Source organism: Polyodon spathula, chromosome 11, assembly GCF_017654505.1.
Source record: "Polyodon spathula isolate WHYD16114869_AA chromosome 11, ASM1765450v1, whole genome shotgun sequence".
Lineage (NCBI taxonomy): Eukaryota > Metazoa > Chordata > Actinopteri > Acipenseriformes > Polyodontidae > Polyodon > Polyodon spathula.
In genome coordinates this window covers 42852054-42872039 of record NC_054544.1, presented here as the reverse complement: position 1 = coordinate 42872039, position 19986 = coordinate 42852054, and the positions used below count along the sequence as shown (strand labels likewise).

General features: G+C 40.4%; 1 protein-coding gene across 1 annotated transcript in view; it reads left to right on the top strand.

The window, feature by feature from the left end:
- The window catches only part of LOC121323298 (unconventional myosin-VIIa-like), a 36304-nt gene that overhangs the window by 15562 nt on the left and 756 nt on the right, over positions 1 to 19986 (top strand). The window contains exons 22-46 of the mRNA XM_041264277.1: positions 23 to 238; positions 479 to 640; positions 1578 to 1658; positions 1924 to 2048; positions 3299 to 3425; positions 4011 to 4130; positions 4579 to 4752; positions 5216 to 5443; positions 6063 to 6230; positions 6715 to 6832; positions 7601 to 7727; positions 9831 to 10000; positions 10654 to 10835; positions 10949 to 11073; positions 13101 to 13258; positions 14088 to 14241; positions 14696 to 14851; positions 15114 to 15219; positions 15781 to 15894; positions 16022 to 16109; positions 16574 to 16680; positions 16862 to 17047; positions 17667 to 17783; positions 18586 to 18669; positions 18862 to 18981. Coding sequence (XP_041120211.1) covers positions 23 to 238; positions 479 to 640; positions 1578 to 1658; positions 1924 to 2048; positions 3299 to 3425; positions 4011 to 4130; positions 4579 to 4752; positions 5216 to 5443; positions 6063 to 6230; positions 6715 to 6832; positions 7601 to 7727; positions 9831 to 10000; positions 10654 to 10835; positions 10949 to 11073; positions 13101 to 13258; positions 14088 to 14241; positions 14696 to 14851; positions 15114 to 15219; positions 15781 to 15894; positions 16022 to 16109; positions 16574 to 16680; positions 16862 to 17047; positions 17667 to 17783; positions 18586 to 18669; positions 18862 to 18981 — 3513 coding nt within the window. The remainder of the gene's footprint in view (positions 1 to 22; positions 239 to 478; positions 641 to 1577; positions 1659 to 1923; positions 2049 to 3298; positions 3426 to 4010; positions 4131 to 4578; positions 4753 to 5215; positions 5444 to 6062; positions 6231 to 6714; positions 6833 to 7600; positions 7728 to 9830; positions 10001 to 10653; positions 10836 to 10948; positions 11074 to 13100; positions 13259 to 14087; positions 14242 to 14695; positions 14852 to 15113; positions 15220 to 15780; positions 15895 to 16021; positions 16110 to 16573; positions 16681 to 16861; positions 17048 to 17666; positions 17784 to 18585; positions 18670 to 18861; positions 18982 to 19986) is intronic.

Below are 19986 nucleotides of genomic sequence, written 5' to 3'. Positions count from 1 at the left end.
GTTTTATTATGCGTGTTCATAGGACCTGGAGGAGACGCGGGCCATTCTACAGCAAGTGGACCTGGATGAACTCCCCATAGAGGCCCCCCCTGAAGAGGAGATGGATGAAGGGGAGCTGGAGGAGTACTCCTTCTCCAAGTTTGCAGCAATGTACTTCCAGGGCTCTGCCACGCACACCCACATCAGGAATCGACTACGCCACCCCCTGCTTTACCATGAAGATGAAGGCGATGTTCCGGTACCCGTGCTCTAAGCTTCATAGAGGAGTAACTGGAGAAAGATGGGGGTAGCTGAAAAGGGGAAGGACATGTGGGGTTACTAAAGATACAGAAGGGTGACTATTTATAGAGAGGGAGGAACTAGAGGGCAGCATAGATGTATCTATTTTGTTCACTTCTTACTCTCTCTCACCCACTTTATTCGGCCCTTCTCTGGTCATCTCGCTGTTCTCTGTCTAACCTGTCCTTGTGTCCCACAGGCCTCCCTGGCAGTGTGGTGGATAATCCTGCGCTTTATGGGCGACATTCCCGAGCCTCGTGTCTACGTTAAGGAGCGGCAGGGTCCTGTCGAGAGTGAGGTCCCGCAGAACCTGGGCCAGCGACAAGGGCGCCGCCTCAGCACCCTGGCAGGGTTAGAGCAGGTAACTCTACGTGAATTATTTAGCAGGTCAGAGACAGACAGAAAGCATTATTTTAGTATGCAGAACTGTGCCTGTATAATGTGGTAATTAGGGGCTTCATTTACAATGCCCTGTGGAAAAGTGGCTGATTGTGTACAGATGCAGGAGTGATGCAGTGCGCAATGAACAGACAGAGATTTGTAATCTAGTTATACAATCCAGGTCTGGTGACCAAACAATGATTCCCAGCAATACACAGCAATGTGTAGTGCACGCGGTAAATAATAACGGGTTTGCAGTCCCAAACAATAAACACAAGCATCCGTCCCACAATGTATAAGCACAGTCACCAGTCCTGGGTTCGCCCTGTAGCGCTCGTGGTGGGTGATACAGTTTAATGCGTGACAATAGTGCAGTGTTGTTCCGGGTTTTGTGCTGGCCCTTAGCGACAGCTCCATAATGTGTTAGCTGTCTATTAATATACAAGCAACAATTATAGACAAGATAAAACAAACACTCCTGATACGTTATCCCAATACTGCATGGTTCCTTCCGGGTTATTTCTTGTCACCAAAGCGAAGGAACAGACAACATTGCTTCGACCCCTATTTATACCGTCACTCATGATCCCTTGGTAAACGATTGCTGCCACATTATTTACCTTCCAGGTCAATGAGTTAGTGTTCCGAAGCTCTGTCTCTTTTCTACATGACCAACTTCCTATTAACCCTCGGAACGAAGTGTCAGGTCTAGTAGTCCAAAGTATTTTGTTCCCGTTACTTAGTGCCCTCACAAGTCGGGAGGGAGATTTATCACCAAGAATCATTCTTTTTCTGTCACATGCCCACATGCAGCATTCCCAGTGTTATTCACCAATAGGTCACATGGAGATACTACATGTGAGGAAATGTGCCCAGGAGCTCATTACAAAGTATACTACACATGATTTTTCTTTCAGAAACTGCTAAAAAGAAAGAAGCACTCCAAGCCTGGAGCTGGGACCCTGAAGAAGATCACTACGATCCCTGAGGAGAGAGAGGTGAGAACCATCATTTAATCTGCCATATCACTGCTAAGCCCCACAATCCAACAGTCACAGTGACCATTCGGGTCATCATAGGGCCAGTTTTTAATGATTCTGTCCTCCTAAACTGGATCTTATCTTTCTCAAACCTTTTGTAAGTAGAGATGTTCATTATTTGTGTCTATGAATCATCCCTGAGTGGAAGCCCTAGCTTGACTAATATAGCAGCTGCTTTGATCATTCAAACAGACACCACTATTATCTCATTGTTTTACTGCAGGTGTCCGTTCGGTCAAAGGAGGAAGATGTGTTTATTGGAGAGGGTCCCATCTTAGACAAGCCTATGTCAGCTCTGGAGAAGCTGCATTTCATTGTTGGGAATGCCATCCTGAGGCCAGACATCAGGTAGATACTATAGTGGACTAACCTGCTTGAGTATAGAAACTCTATTATCTACCTGGTAGGGATTTCCTTGATGTTCTCTTTATAAAACTTTAAATAAGTGTCTTTGAGGTGCCGATGCAATCTAAGCGCCAGTGTGATATAATCCAGGATGTAGAAGCAACATTTTTTTCCAGTAGTTCTTCTTGCTTTTCTTTTTCAGAATTGTATGTTAGAAAATAAGACCACTTTTGATACACATGCTTTTCAATCAATAGGAATTTGGTATATGTAAGCTGGGATATTCAATGTCTTCCCTGTGTTTAAATGCAGACCATCAAGGACAATATGCAAAGCCTACATGTTGCCTTGCCTTGAGTACTAGTTTGAATGCAAATGTATACAGACCCTCCTTAAAAATGAATTCATTTCAATTTAAGATATGCAAAAGAATGTAGGTTATAAACCCAGTGCAGTGAAGAAATATTTGTGATGTTTTTAGGGAATAGAACCAGTGAAATAGTTTAAGCTGAAATGTTGGACTGCAGTGCCAGATTCACAAAGCTTTGTGCACTTTCTCAATGCAAAATTATACTTGTAATGACTGTGTGTGTATATACTGCAGCACAGGGAATAAGACTTCCATTTGCAGTGTGATCCAACCCAGGTTGTATTTTGATCTTAATTAGGCACAGTGTAGGTAACAAGCATATCTAATCAAAGTAATTATAACTAACAAACAGTTCTAAACAATTTCTCTGCAATGCACATTCATTCAATTTTGAAAGAAACACATACATTTTCATTTTAAAACCTGATATTTTGTACAACACTAAGCTAAAGAAATCTATTTGCATACTTACAGACTGGCTTGCTCTTCCTGGGTAATTTCACCTGAAGGGTGACATTGACTAACATTCTTTAGCCAGTAACTGCTTTGACCCAGAAAACACTGCTGGGGTGAAATAGCCAAGGAGGTAAAGCACTGACAGACTTCCTTCAAGGCAAGGCTAGCAAACTGAGAACTTTGTGTAGTACCGGAGCACTGTTTTAAAATGAAACTCCATCTTTGCTTTAAGTGTTTCTTTAAAAACTGCTCATTTGAGACTGATAAAGCTAATGGCAGTGCAAAATGGGATTTATAGAATTATTTTGTTAGCTGCAAATGCTTTAAGCTCACATCAGAACCTGCTCAGACCTCTTTTAAATGGGAGTCTCTCCGTTCCCAAGCCTGTATTGTGCGCACTAGTTAGACTGGAGGCTTTGTGTTTCAGGGATGAGATCTACTGTCAGATCTGTAAGCAGCTCTCAGAGAATGGAAATCGGAACAGTTATTACCGGGGATGGATCCTGCTGTCCATCTGTCTCGGCATCTTCCCACCCACTGAGCGTTTTAGCAAGGTACCCTGACCTTTCTGCAATATCCACAACCCTTTTTCCTCAACTGTCGCACTACAGCCTTTTTTAAATAGAATTGGTGAGACTGATTTCACTCAAGGTTAATCCTATCCCTACCCAACCACAACAGTCATACATTGTAACATGGGACACCTCACCCTGTTGTGAGGAGAAAAATGCAGTAAAGCCACTAGAGTATGCCTGTAGCTCTTATATAACTCCTACTAGAAAGAAAAAAAGTAATACAAAGTAAGCTTAGTCCCCTGGCTATCTAACTACAGAATGAATATAGAATATGCAGTAGTCCATAGAAAAAGAACAAACTTGGCATAGCTAAAGTTATCCTTCACGAGAGTGCAGTCACCTGTAGCAATATGAGCCCATGAAATATGTATTTGAGATGGGAATGCCTGCAGCTTAAGCCTTAAGTGCAGAGTATTTTAGGACACCAAACCCACACAGCCTATTGACACAGAGTGGTTAGGATATACAAATTTCAAAATAATGTCTGATGTTAAAATGAACCTCCCTCCTTGCAGGATAGCCGGTCATGTTATCATCATGTGTGTTTCTTTCTTTCTGCTGCAGTTCCTCAATAACTTCCTCAGGATTGGGCCGGTGGGGTACGCCCCCTATTGTGTGGAAAGGCTTCGCCGAACCATAGCTAACGGGGTTCGCTGCGAGCCACCGAGCTGGCTGGAGCTACAGGTAAGGGAGGGGTCAAGCTGGCACGGAAATCTGCAGAAAAGTCGATTCTCCAGAATGACCCTGCCCACACTGCCATTCTAGCCTTTGCTTTTAAAACTATGAGACCACAGTAAAACTACTGCACGCTCAATATTTTCAACTCAAGAATAGCTTCATAAAAATTGCTTTATTGTGCTGTTTTGTTCCTGCAGTTGTGCGCCTCAAATGTGAATTACTTTCCCCTGGTATTTTGAGGTTTGGCAGGACCGTATGGACAATAAAGATTAAACTGTTCTCTCATGCCTTTAATGGGATCCCCTTTATTTCAATACTACAATATAGTACTACGGTTCTTTTGTTCACTTTATACTTTTATCAGCATTACCACATTTGACCATGGTACCCAATTTACCATACTTAGCTTTAATGGGGCGCTCATGAACACATAATTCTAATTGTTTGTCTGCAGGCGACCAAGACAAAGAAACCAATGACAGTTTCTGTGACTCTGATGGATGGCCGGAACCTCAGTGTGCCCCTGGACTCTGCATCCACTGCAGCAGAGGTCTGCCAGTCCCTGGCCAAGAAAATCAATATGCATGATATATTTGGATTCTCAATCTACATAGCACTCTATGAAAAGGTAACACATCCTAGTGAAAGTCCCGGATATGGCTTATAATGTATACTATACTTCACTGGAATGCACTCAGCAAGAGTTTACTACTACTGCTATTTCTGCTAGGGGGCCTACTGTAACACTGTACAAATTTACTGTACTAGGAAAGTGTCAAAACCATACAGCAAGACTAGTGTTGTCAATATTTCTGTAACTTGATAAACCACATCAGAAATATGTCTGAGTTTAATTAGCGACTGGTTTGAAGGTTAGCATATTGGGTTTAGTCATATGAACATGAAATGTCTATTTTTTTATCATTTCACTTAATTTGAATCTACGGCTATTGCAATGAAAAAAAAAATGCAATAGAAGTCACTGAAAACTCTTAGAGGTCTTCTTCATACTTGAAAAGCAGCGCTAATATGCACTTGCAAATGCTGCCAATAGATAGGAAGGCGTGATTCATAGTGTGTGTTTGTTCCAGGTGTGGTCGCTGGGCGGCGGCAGAGACCACATTCTGGATGCCATTTCCCAGTGCGAGCAGGTGGTAAAGGGACAGGGGGGGCAGGAGCAGCACGCCCCATGGCGTCTCTACTTCCGCAAGGAGATCTTTGTGCCCTGGCACGACTGCAGACTGGACATGGTCAGCACTGACCTCATCTACAGGCAGATCATTCGGGGCCTCAAATTCGGAGAGTACACCTGTGAAAAGGTAACCACGCAATCCAGGCAGCCTGGCTTGGAAGTGGGGTCAGAGTCAAACAAGCTGGGGACTAGTATTAAAAAAAACAGCCTGCAACAGGAAAAGCTGTGGTACACTAAGTGCAAAGAACAGAATACTGCACAAATGAAATGTAGGGCAGGGGGATACCAAAGCTGCTTGTAAAATTTGCAAGCTTGTAAAATTTGTAGATGATGAAAAGCTTGTGGGAGTGGCCGACACGTTTTCAGACACCAACTCCAAAAGGAGTTAGACCGTACACAAAATTGGATAGAAACGTGGTAAATTAAAGGCAATGTGAAGTGTTACACGCGGGTCACAAAAGTGTAGAATCCAAATACCCAATGAGTCTTATAAAACTAGAACAGGCACACCAAGAGAGATCTCAGTGATGTAATATACTCATTTATTGTATGGAATTGCATTACCTAGTTATATTTTTTGATGCTGACTCACTGGGATCTTTCAGAACCAACCTGACAAAGTTTTGAGATCAATCAGCTACTAGAAATTGAATATACAGTAAAGGTTGTAAGGTTCTTATATACAGGAGCCCAGATAGTAAATTAAACTGACAGCCTTAAAGCATGCCTCTTTCTGTCCTGGTTAGGATGATGATGTGGTCCAGCTGGCTGCAAAGCACTATTACATCCAGTACAAGACTGACAACAGGGAGGAGAACTCCAGGAGAGTGGTCCAGGATTGCATCACTAACACACAACTGGAAGCCAAATCCGAGTCCAAATGGATACAGATGGTTAGCGATGCACACGCCAAGGTGAGTAGGGACCTCCGCGTTTTAAAACAACCATGATCTTTACCTGCTAATCTTTCACTGGCGCTTAATCAATCCCTGTGCTGTTCCTCCAACAGACTGATACTGTCGAACTCAGTCTCGATTGCCCTCTGTCACTCACCTCTTTAAAGGCTGGTACTTTAACCGTGCAATTGAGGGCGATTTCCAATCTCTCTAGTCATGCCACTGTCCATTCAAGGGGGACAGGTCCCAGGGTTTCATTTTTTTCAACTCTTATGGGTCATTTCACATCTCCAGTATTTGCAATACTGAAGTATAAACCAGCCTTTAGGCACTCTCCCTATGCTTTACATGCCATGTGGACAGACACACAAGCTGGCAGGCTGAAGGCTGTAGCGCATCAGTTCTTCACTTTTCACATGCATGAAGTTCAGAATCACGCTCTACACACCATGTGGCTTGACGGACAGACATATTTACATAAAGCTGTTTATTTTCCTTGAAGGGTCCCTTTATTCAAGCGAAGACTGATCCCGGCATTGTTAAATGTGAGGTAGTGGATTTTGCTCGCAATACTTGGCCTCTGCTGTTCTCCAGGTTATTTGAAGTTTCCAAATTTTCAGGTAAAAATTACCTTTTCTGAAACTGACTTTTATAATGACTGAGGAATTATGGAATCAGATGCAGTTAAGAATGTCATAGCCACTGGCTATTTCAGTGCATGCTACAGTATGCATGACAGGATATTTTTGTTCAGGTTGAATTTTGTTCAGATTTTACTGTAATGTACCAGCAGGGCATGTGCATAATTATAAACAAATCACATGACTTGGTGCACAGCCATATTTCCATTGCTTTTAGGCATATAAGACTTGCAAATCATGCCGGATTCCAGAACCATAGAGTACCACATCATTAATTTCAACAGGGATTTGGTTAAGACCCACAAATTATGCTAAATTATACAGAATGCAGGTTTGTGGAGTGGCTAGACTAGACAGGTTTTACTGTATATAATGGATGTTGTTCAAGTATTGTCCACTTGAGAGATTAATGTTGTATAAATGATTGTACATTTTGATTCATTTACAGTGTTGTCATGAAAAAGAAACACAATTTGAATAGGTTCAGTTTTTTTTAACAGTGTATTCATGAGCAAGAATCATTGACCGACATGGAGACAATGCGTGCCCTGCCATTCTCATTACACGGTTGCTTGAAAAATGGATGGAATGGAGTAGCTAGTGTGTGAAAACAGTATGTGATATTAAAACTCACCACTGTTTACAGTATTGAAACAGGCGCTGAAGTCGGCTGTCGGGGTGTGCATAGCACCTCAGCATAGTCCTATTGGAGAACAACCTCTTTTTTTTTCTCCGAATCAATCATAGGTCCCACTTTACCCAGAAACAAATTCATCATTGCGATTAACTGGACTGGAATATCCTTCTTGGATGAAAAGGAGAAGAGACTCTTGGATCTCTCCTACCCAGAGGTGACAGGGATCAACACAAGCAGGTACCGCTTTGAACACAAAAGCCATGCCAAAGTTGTAGTGCAGCATGTGGGATTGTCACAGTCACACTGCAGCATGTGGGATTGTCACATTCACACTGCACCATGTGGGATTGTCACAGTCACACTGCAGCATGTGGGATTGTCACAGTCACAATGCAGCATGTGGGGTTGTGCATGAGGGTTAAGGATGTTTTTTAATAGATTAAATCAGATAAGGTGTCATTTGTTTGGGAGCCACAGTCTGCATGGTTATATGTGGGAAAATCAAAGTGTCAGGGAATTGGTCTAGGGGCTGGTAAAAGCCATGTAGGCAACCACTAGGCCTAACAATTATATAAGTCTAATACATTGTATTATTATTCTATTTACGTTTATGCTAGGATTTTGGGGTCACATGAAATAATAATAATAGTAATCAGTTGTTGTTTTTATTATGCTTTACCATAGATCCAACTAAGTTATCATGCTTGTACTAGTCAGCTATGCTTTTAACACAGTAAACATATTTTTAAGGAATTGATTGGAGGTATTTTAACAGCTATTTCAGTTTAAAACAATTGAGTCCCAAAAGTCACAAGGTTTTCTTTGTCGGTATGCTGGAAAAGATTGAGGGCCCTATTCAGGAAGTAGGTTCATGTCTTGGACAAATATACATTTCACTCTTGCATTTAATAATAATAATAATAATAATAATAATAATAATAATAATAATAATAATTATTTTATATAGCACCTTTCATAGTGGACCACCATCACAAAGCACTTTAAAAGATGCAATACTAGGGGGTGTGAACTATGCATCAGCTGCAAAGTCACTTACAATGTCTCACTCAAAAGACGGAGCACAAGGAGGTTAAGTGATTTGCTCAAGGTCACACAATGAGTCAGTGGCTAAGTTGGAATTTGAACCAGTGACCTCCTGGTTATAAGCCTGTTTCTTTAGCCACTGGACCACACAGCCTCCTATTTCTGCAGTGTCAATCAAACTGAACTGGTTGGGAGGTACCCTTTACATCAGTGGTTCTCAAACCTTTTTATTCGTGGACCACCAGAAGTTTTTTTTTTTTTTTTTTTTTTTTTTTCTCAACGGACCACACAATAAACCGTATAACTTACTGAAAAATAAGCACATAAAAAAAAAAAAAAATAATAATATTAAGAATAATCATAGCCTTACCTGTTAGTGCAAGCACTTAAAAATGTCAATAATGTATTTTTGTAATGCGTGGATAGCGAACTTTGTCTTTGCCCCCTTTTCTGTATCTTTTCATTATCAACAAAAATACATAACTTTGTGGGTTGTGTCAGCTCTATTTACAGAGCAAATGAGACCAGCACTTACAGTACATTAAATAGAAATTATGAAAATCTACCGTTTAATGTTTACAACAAATAGAACCTTGTTTGAGTGACTATTTTTCTCCAATGCGGAAGGATATATGTATATATATATATAGTGAAAGCCGTCTCGCCAACCAGGCTCGCTCGAGTTCTTTTTCCCGTCTATAAACACAACTCCACACATAGGATTCGAAAGAATAGCGAACACCTAGCTCCTAGCACTGACTACACATTTGTTGCAGGTCCCTGACTAGTTCGCAGGACGGCAACGCCGTTTACCTGCAACATTAACAAATAAACCACACCAGTTAAATACAAAACTTACATTGTGACTGCTTGGGAACTGAGCGCACCTTCTGCTCCCTTCTACTCATATATTGGCTCTTTGAGCTAATATATATATAATTTTTTTTAATATAAAAAAACTTTTATTATAGTCAATATTTTTAATATTTATTGTATCCGTTTTATAAGTGGGATAACACACTCCAGAGCTTCAATTACACTTAATCTCAAGCACAGCCACTTGTATCCACAAGAACATAGCTAAACAGGGCCTAATCAAAAGTTAAACCTGGTAAAAACCCTTACAAATACAGCACCAAGTTTTTTAGTGTTGATTATTAGTATGCAGGTTGACGGGAGCAGGTTCTAATGTAGTCTAGTCCTCAGGGAGATGTGAGTGAGAGTGTTGGGCTTGTTAGGAGATCTAAGCAGTAGCAGAATGAATATTCAGTTTGTGTGTCGTGCTTTGTTTCACAGGGCTGCCAAGGCATATGGGCACAGTGTCTCTCTGAGCACGTTGCGAGGGGAAGACTATACCCTCACTTCCACCAACACTCTGGAGATTGCTGAGCTGATGCTCAATTTCCTGGAGGGATTAAAAGAGAGGTCACAATATGCAGTGGCACTGCAGGACATCGGCAAACAGGGTACAGAACAGGACAGCACCTGTCTGTCTGTCTGTCTATCTATCTATCTACCTATGTTAATAATATGTAGTTTTAGCCTCTTCATTTGGTCATGCTGTATCTAGTATTGCTTCAAATAGATTAATATCCAAAGGGAAGTGAAGTGAAGAGCTCCCTCACCTCTTCATTGGAGAAGAGATGTATTGTATATTTGGTCATGGTTGTACCCTGGCAAACAGTCTCAACAGAAGAACAATCAGCTTGCAGTACATTCTTTTATAATGAAGGAAAACTGACTTTGGCTTGACTAGGCGGAGGCAGTTCTGAGAAGCAGTGAGCATGTGCAATAGATACACCATTACTGCTTGGGGATTTGTCAACTTAACCAGTGAAAAAGATTACTGTAAAGCAACCAAACAGTATATCCTACATACATGATGACTTCTAAGGCACGATGTCTTCTGAATGAAACCAGATGTGAGATATGAAGCCATTACTCTGCATGCCAAAATTCGAGTGTAATTATTGATTATACACCCATCCTGCTTCTTTCTGGTTTAAGTCAACTGCTGACAGTATTTGTTGAATCAGTAACACCAGGGTCTGTTGTATTAATGGGTGGGAAGTATGTGTGCTTGTGTTTGTGTTGTAATTTGATGGATGTTTCTCACCAGATGACGCCACCTTCCTCAGCTGTAAGAAAGGGGACCTCATTGTGTTGTTGAAGGATAAAGATTTTGCTACAGACCGCGGATGGGTCAAAGGTCAGAATGACCGCACAAACCAGATTGGCGCCATCGCCACTGACAGCATCTTTATCCTCCCTACCCTGGAAAAGCCCTCTGAGGAAGTGCTGGTAATGATTTATTTCCAGACCCATTTATCCAAGATGTTTTCTTTATGCTGTTAAGTGTTTGACCCAGACAGTGGACAGCCTGTGGTGATGGTTTCTGTGTTTTTATATTGCAGAATCTAATTACACTGTCTCCAGAGCAAAGAAAATCAATAGCACAGAACCTCCAGAAAGAAATTGCTGCGGCCGAACCCAGAATCGCACCCTACTCTCTCAAAGAGTACTCCTATGAGCATTTCAGGTACTTTCCTATACTGGATACATTAAACAAATGCTTTCGCCATTTAATAGTCCAGCCCATTTAATATCACCTTCCACTTATTATCACCACATTGAAATGTCGGATATAAAGGGAGTGAATAGGTCAAGCTCCTGATAATATCACTTGGGTTAAATTTACACTGTGGTACATATCATGCACATTGTTGTTGAGGAAGAATCCCTTGGAATCTTTAAGACCCAACTTGACAAAGCGTTAGAATATAAGAACATAAGAAATTCTAGAACAAGAAAAGGCCATTCGGCCCACCTATGCTCGCTCAGTTAATGCCAGCGTGGTCCGTTAACACTCAGGAGAGGAAAAACAAAAAAACCCAACCATTAATTATCAGGGGAAATGAACCCTCTGGGAATCTGTGGCTAAGCGGACTGCCCTTCCTCCAGGCAGCTAGCTAAAGGTGTTTTTATGGTCACAGAGAGAGTTACAGAGTAATGTTCCATGACTGCATCCAGTCTATTCTTGAAGACCCTGTGAGAAAGCTCATTCTCCCCTCAGCTTCTTGACTGTATAACCTAACATTCTATTTGCCTTTTTATAGCTTCTCCACACTGTCTAGTTGGCTTAAGAGATTCATCCACTAGTACCCCAAGTACTTTTCATACATAGCCTCCTCTATTTCATTACTATTCATGCTTTACTCGCCTCTAATGTTTTTGTTCCCTATGTGCAAGACTTTACATTTATTCACATTGAATTTAATCTGCCATGTGTCTGCCCAAGCTTGAATGGCCTCTAATTACAACCCTCTGCTTTCTATCTTGTAACCAGTTATGATTCCATGTTGCTACTTTACCATTTATTCCTACCGATTTAATCTTTAGATATAGTCTTTCATGCTGTACTTTGTCAAATACTTTTTGAAAATCTCAGTAGATGATGTCATACGCACTATCCTTGTACACTCTAGTAGTCACCTCCTGAAAGAAATCTAGTAAATTAGTTAAACAAGATCTACCCTTCCTAAAACCATGTTGGCTGTCTCCTATAATGTTGTTACAATATAAATATTCCTCCATTTTGGTCCTTATTATAGTTTTCATGATTTTACTTATGCTTGATGTTAAACTTATAGGTCTGTAGTTCTCAGGGTCAAATTTATCTCCCTTTTTAAATATAGAAACAGTGTTTCTAATTTTCCAGTCCAGTGGGATGGCTCCATTATTTATAGATTTATTAAATATATAACATATTGGCTTAAAAATCTGTTCTCTAGTTTCCCTAGGGACTCCTGGACAGATTCCATCAGGTCCTGGGGATTTGTTTATTTTAAGTGCTGCTATCTCCTTTAGTACTTCATTTTCTTCTGTAACAAACACTGGTAATGACGTTTGTGTAACTTCTATTAACCATGGTATATTGCATAAATCCTTGTTTGTAAATACGTCCAGAAGTATTGATTAAGTACATCTGCGATTTGGTAGTCTTCAGCCACTAAATCACCACTGCTGTCATGGAAACTACTGACTTCCTCTTTCAGTTTTTTTTTTTTAGCCTTACCATTCTGAAAAAAAAACCTTTTGGATTAAGATCCAAAGATCTATCTGAGATCTATAGGCTATTAAAAATCCATAGAAAAGCATAGATGGGCAGAATGGCCTCTTTTTGTTTGTGAATTTCCTTGTGTTCTTTTGTTGTTATGTAATTCTGACCTTAACTTTCCAGTACAGCTCATTTTAAGAATCTGCTTTCGGCTCATTAGACTGTAATCTTTGGTATATCCTATATAACTGTGAGTTGCTGTTTCCTCATTCTCCAGCCCGCACCCTGCACACCCATAAAACCAATCTGAGCCCTTTATTGGTCAAAGCAGGGGAGAACACTTGGCAAACTAACATTCTAAAAGAGTTAAAATTTCCTTTTAATTTACTTCTAACTTTTTCCTTGAACCTCTTACCACCCTTACCCCCTTTTCCATAATTTCTAGTCCTGTTTCCCTATTTCCCTCCTCCCTCCCTCACCCTTGTCCTCGTTCATGTGTCCCCCTGCAGGTCCACCCAGAAGGATACGGTTAGTGGGAATGCATTCTCAAAGATGAGTGGGAAGGAGAAGCTATGGGCGTGCTCCCGGGAGCCTATCAAACAGCCCCTGCTGAAGAGACTAGCTGGGGATACAGAACTGTGCCACCAGGCCTGCCTCACGTATATAGATATCCTTTCAGAACAAATTACTCAATGCAACCAATGTGTCATGTTTCTCTAAGAGAAGGACCTCAGTGTATCATCTACACTGATACAAAATAATTAAGAAAATGTAAGAAAGTTACTTAGGAGAAAAATCTTGCATGGCTCCCAAGTAATTGTGAGAGCCACTACATGACCCACTCATTTTTAGAAACTGTACTATATTAACTGTAGATTGTGTGTCACATGCAATATTTCTAAAACTATGGATCTTTCAAAATAATAATGAATCCAGTAAGACTGTAATGAATCTCCTCCTACCAGCTAATGAGGTAATAATACTGACATCAGCATTAGACATGTACTTAACTCTCGACTACCGAACTTGCTCTTTAGTTGAATGGTGAAACATTCATCTTTGAACTGTATGGTTCATGGTTCATATCCAGCCCTTGCCCTTGCCAAGCCATTATAGTGCTAAGCTGACATTATTATGGAACCTTAAAATAATACTCAAAAGACTTTTTTGTAAGCTTTACAATAGATAATATTATTGAACTTAAACAGAAAGGGATTTCTAAGCAGACAACAAATCCTTACAATAGAGCTGTTAATATTATTATGAAGAACATATTTAAGTAAATACACACAGCCCAAGCTCTCCACTATGCTGTTCCTACCTGTGGATGCAAAGTAAAGAGGTTTGTTTAAAAAAAGTGCATGTTTCTGTGCAGTCATTTTCAGGAATGTTACACTTGACAATAGTATCATGCCACAGTGTTACAATTCCTGGGGTTGGGGTATATGTGAAGGTTACATTTGCATTCATGTGCTTTTCCTTAGCCATTTCTTTACCTATTTTGAAGTATATGGGCGATTACCCCACTAAGCATGCCCGATATCCTCTAGAGCTCACTGATCAAATATTTGGACCAGCCACAGAGTTAGAGGACCTGAGAGACGAAGTCTACTGCCAAATTCTAAAGCAGATGACTGACAACAACAACAGGTTTGTACGAGGGCAACACCGCTTCAGAAATGAACTTTAATACGTGACATTTCAAGCAAAATTCTGCACCGTGTAACCTTACAGAAAGAACACTCTACAATAACTAATTTATTAGTTTCAGAAGCGTGATCTTCACTTTTCATGGCTCAATCAAGAGGAGACAATTATCTGTGTGAGCAAGAAGTCTGAGTTAGATAAAATATGCAAAAAATGAACAGTTAGCTCTTTTTTTTGTAACTGGGACCCAATGCATGCATTTATAGGTATCCCTACAAGTCTAAATAGCTACAATTCTTCATTAATATTTGTGCGGTTCACACAACCATTATACCTCTTATAACATGCCTACTGTTTAATGAAAAGGAGGTAGCTAAGTAACTTGGAGCATTTTTGGACAGACGCTACTTTGCTTGTAGAAGATTGTTTGTAACTGCTCCCTGGTCGTGTTCTCTAGGTACAGCATGGAGAACGGCTGGCAGCTCATGTGGATGTGCTGCGGCTTGTTTACCCCGAGCCCAGTCCTGATGAAACACACCCAGCGCTTCCTGGAATCCAGACGCCGGGAGCCCCTGGCTGCTGACTGTCTCCAGCGCCTGCAAATGACCCTGAGGTAAGAGGATCCGGAGACAGCGGGGTCTGAATGAATCAAAATGGGCTTTAAAAAATGTAAACGTATTTGATTATAGGCTCATAGCTCAATATATATTGAAAGAATTAAAAATAACACAAAACATCAAAGGTCGCAAACATCAAAGGTCGCAAACATTTAAGGTGGGTTTTTGTTCAATCACAAAGTTCAGGAGATGAACAGAATCGCTTTGAAATTGACACATTTCAGGTTTGCAGATTTTTCACAGGGGTTTATCTTGCAGGATGGGGGCTAGGAAGCTGCCCCCCCACCAGGTGGAGGTAGATGCCATCCAGCAGATGAGCACCCAGATATTCCACAAAGTGCACTTCCCCAACGACACAGAGGAGGTACAGTAACCTCATCACCAGTGCACTGCCCAGCATGCAGCCAGGACCCCATGGACAAAGGGAGTGGGGTGCTGAGGGGACTGTTCTGGGCTTTGGTTGGGGATTACATTTCTATAGTCCCTTACTGTATATACAGAGATTGTAATTGCAATGTCCTGTGACCTGATATGGGTGCATATTGTGCTCCTGTCACTTTTTGGTTTCTGAAACACCTTTATTAGCAACCGGACAAGCATTGAAGGGCCAAATTACCTTCTCTCGTTTGTAAAATGTATGTTTTACGGCTTGGGGCTCGTACTCAGCACACAACTGTATTATACGACACTCCAGGTCAAGTTTATTTGTGGATATTGTATAAGAAAAAACAACCATTTGTAACATATTGTGTAAAAACCTCATATATCAGATACACTAAATGTGTTTTTCATCCTGACATTGACCTCTGACCTTAATTGGCTGCCATAGAGATCACAATCCATATTTTTCTATAATCCTGTACTAATATGTTTGTGTGAATATAATTCTCTCAAATGTATAGAATCTTTCTTCACTCTTTTTCAGATCTTCGAAGTGGGATCAAGCACCAGGATTCGTGATCTCTGCCAGAACATTGCTATGCACCTCAAACTCATCTCAGCAGAGGGTTTCAGTCTCTTCCTGAAAACACCAGACAAGGTGTGCCACACTTTGTGTTACATGACAGAGGATAAAACATATTCTTTACAGTACAGAGACTGTAGCGTCCTGCTGCATTGTATTTTGTGCAGGTCCTAATTCTCCCTTGTTTCTAACTGGTCTGCAGGTGCTAAGTTTGAATGACGGGGACTTCTTTTTTGACAGCCTGAGACAGATTACAGACTGGACCAAGAAAGCTAAAAGAGTTAAAGATAGTAAGTCATGACCGCTATTTGTACCATTGGTTTGCTAACCAGTCCCAAATGTTAAACCCCACCTCTTGTCCCATTGGTAAAGGTCTTCTATGCCCTTCCAACAATGGGCAGTTATTATGAGGAGAGAGAGGCGGACAGGATGTAGGGTGGTCTGGTGGTTAAAGTCCAGGGCTTGTAACCAGAAGGTCGCCAGTTCAAATCCCACTTCTGCCACTGACTGACTCTTTGCGTGACCTTAAGCAAGTCACTTAACCTCCTTGTTAAAATCAATGTCCTATTGTAAGTGACTGCATATAATGCACAGTTTACAGCCTACCTCTATAAAGCGCTTTGTGATGATGGCCCACTATGAAAGGTGCTATATAAATATGTTGTTATTATTATTATTATTATTATTATTATTATAAGAATACCGTATTTTCACCAAATACCCCCCAGTGATACACCTTGTGCTTACCTTACAGACACGCCTGGGACTGTAACCTATGTGGTGTTTTTCATGAGGAAGCTCTGGTTCAATGTGTCACCAGGGAGAGACTTACAAGCAGACATTATCTTCCATTACCCACAGGTACAGTAGTACATTAATGTACAACCTCTGGCTTTAGAGCTTTAAGGGAGATATCAGAGACTGATATCCTGTTTCAATTGCCAATTCAAAGAGAAAACAGGAGTTACATTTTGATACTAGCCCTTTAAGAACAGTTCTCCATTACAGTTGTGCCTCAGACCCTTTCTCTGTGTCTCCACAGGAGCTGCCCAAATACCTGCGCGGATACCACAAGTGTACCAAGGAAGATGTCATCACCCTGGCAGGACTCGTCTTTAAAATCAAGTTCAACAGCGACAAGTCCTATTTTGTGGCGATCCCCAAGATTGTGAAGGACCTGGTTCCTGTAGACCATCTCAAACTGATGTCTGCAGAAGAATGGAAGAAGGTAGGGAGAGACCATGGCCTCAGGGTTATTGTCTTCTTTTTCAAATTTATTATGGTATGTTCTGCAGCTAGAGTTTTGAATGCTCTCCAAATTTACAGATGGTCCTTGACAAACACAGTCAAATTGTTCTATTATTATAAATCACAAAGTCACTCTCAGCCAATCAAAACATTTCAGACCATCTGAGTGTTGTCTCCTGCAAGGCAGACTACCAAATGACAGAAATGATACAGATTGTGTCATTAACTATAATTTTTAAAAATGTAAGCATGATTTATAGTAAATCAATATATACAGTCGACCCTGTCATTTATGCTATAAGAGTCTTTTCATTGTTCACTTTGGGTGACAGCTTCACTTTGTGGTCCTCACACCCAAAATGACTGTACTTCGCTTATTGTCATAACACATTCAGAGGTTACTTTGTCTATTAGGAATTCAGTTTTTATTTTGTTTTGCCGTAACCCAGCTCCGTATCTGAACTACTAGAATTGAAAAGAATTGGCAGTACAGTGCTGCTAGAAGAACCTCAAAAGGGATGCTATTTGTCCCACTACTGGCAATTCAAGCCTATTCTGGATCTAAGAGTTCTGTTGCCATTGTTTTTACTCTGTTTTAGAATATCATTGTTTCCTACAACAAGTATGCTGGCAAGACCGTGGATGAAGCTAAACTGTCATTCCTAAAAATCATTCACCGATGGCCCACATTTGGATGTGCTTTCTTTGAAGTGAAGGTAGGGTTGGATCTGACCAGAAAAGATGAATAGCCGATACAACAGTGACTCCAACTACCCCACTTACACGTGGGACTCCAAATCGGTCACAGTAAACCTAGTCGGTAGGGGTAGGACCAAACAGACAACTAGTGAAATAGAAAAATCAGTCGACCACAGAAACTGGTAGACTAATCGCAAGTCAGGTGATTGTGAAGTAATTGTAAAGTATGCGGTTTTAGATGGAAGGAGGTGCAGTTGCGACTGCAGTCCATTAATTGCAATGAACATTAATAAAGTTTTTAAAAATCCAAGCATTTTTAAAATAGTTCACAGACAGCAAAGTGTTACAAAATAGTACATTCACAAATACAGCACCAACTATTTTAACCTCAACTATTAGTCTCTGTTAAATCAGTTCCTGATCTACCCCTTCTACTCGTTATATGATCCCGTCACAATAAAGGCTCTCACATAGAAATAAATGCTAAGCGATACTGACTCAGCAGGCCTTCATTCATAATTCTATTATAAAAAACAATAACATCCTGATCTATTAATGTATTTTTTGATTCCTTTAGCAACAATGAAGGGAATTGTAGATGCTAGTTACAATTACCATTTGGCAAAGCACAAGATATTATCATTTAATGTCATACGGTTTAATGGTATGATCACGCCAAAGATAAAAGAACATCATCAGTGAAGCTCTTCAGTTTTTTTTTTTTCTCATTCCTCTTTTGTATGTTAATATGTTTTACATGGAAGTATATAGATTCTTAGTAGCAGAGTGTTTATAATGATTCATCTGTTCCTTTTACAGCAAACTTCCGAGCCTACATTCCCAGATATTGTCATGATTGCGATAAGCAAACAGGGAGTAACTCTCATCCATCCTAAAACTAAGGTAAGGAGCTTTTGCAAAAAAACACATCCAGCTTGTTTCACAGAACCTGATCAGCACAAGTCTTGGACTACCATATGTAGCCTTGTGTAAAAATAGTATAGCAGTGATATTGAAGAAATCATCACCTGTGTGCTGAAACCAAACCAAAGCTTTCAAATAGAAATACGTGCTTGTTTTTTGTTCACATTGTAGGATGTGCTGGCTAACTACCCATTCAACAGAATAGCCAACTGGTGCAGCGGCAGTACCTACTTCCACATGACCATTGGCAGCCTTGTCAAGGGGAATAAGATTCTCTGTGAGACTTCTCTGGTAAGAAATATCAATTACTGGCCATCACTGTTTAAAACACTAGAGCAATGTCCTTTCTTAGTGAAATGCAAAATCTGAAAATGGCACACAGGTTATTGAACCTCAGCAAGCGCCTTTATTATTATTGTTACCTACACTGTCACAATAACCCAGTGCTATAAAACATTTGAGACTTATTCCATGGTCTGCTGTCATTTGTTTAGCAGTGATAAAGAAATCATTTTGAAGGCTTGTATTCAAGTCTTAGAAGTTAAACTGTTAGGGTTTGCAAATGTGTATAATGCTTATCCACATGTCATTCATGTTTTTGACTTTCATTTCTGCCTGCCTTCAGTTTATAACATCTTTGAAAACAGTTTTTTTTTCTAAAGTTTAAGCTCACCAAGGGGCCAAGTTGATTAATGCATAGACATAGAAGTCAGAATCGTACAAAGATTTAACCAATCAAATCAAGTAAAAAAAATGCAAACCAGCAATGTAGGAAAAAAAAACAAAAAAACAAAACAGTGCTGAAGCTCAGTGTGACTGTGACACAGTGACAACTGTACAGCCAGCACTCTGAGGACACTGGTCCAGACAGAGGCATTGTAGAACACAAACTTCTATTTAGAACTGTCTTAGCAAGTGAAGCACAAAAATGCTGTAAATCGTACATTACATTTTTACCAGCTTAATCAAAAAGTATGTGTGAGCAGGAACAGATCCACAAGATTTACAATTCTCAGCTCCACACAAATGTAAACAAAGCCTGTCACTGCTATATTGTATAAGCAGTACTTTTAAAAAGGAGCCAGATTGGATCATTGTACCTCAGGGATATGAGAAAAGTTACCTACCAATGGGTGACTGACATTAGTTTGGAATCAGAACATTATTGTCCAGCACATGAGCACAGTGCACACACTGAAGCAGGTGTATGTATAGAATGGCTAGCCGTGGTCCTGCTTCCTGTCCATATTTCGTTGTGGTGTGTTTTTTTCTTGTTTGTTTATTTGTATATCTAGA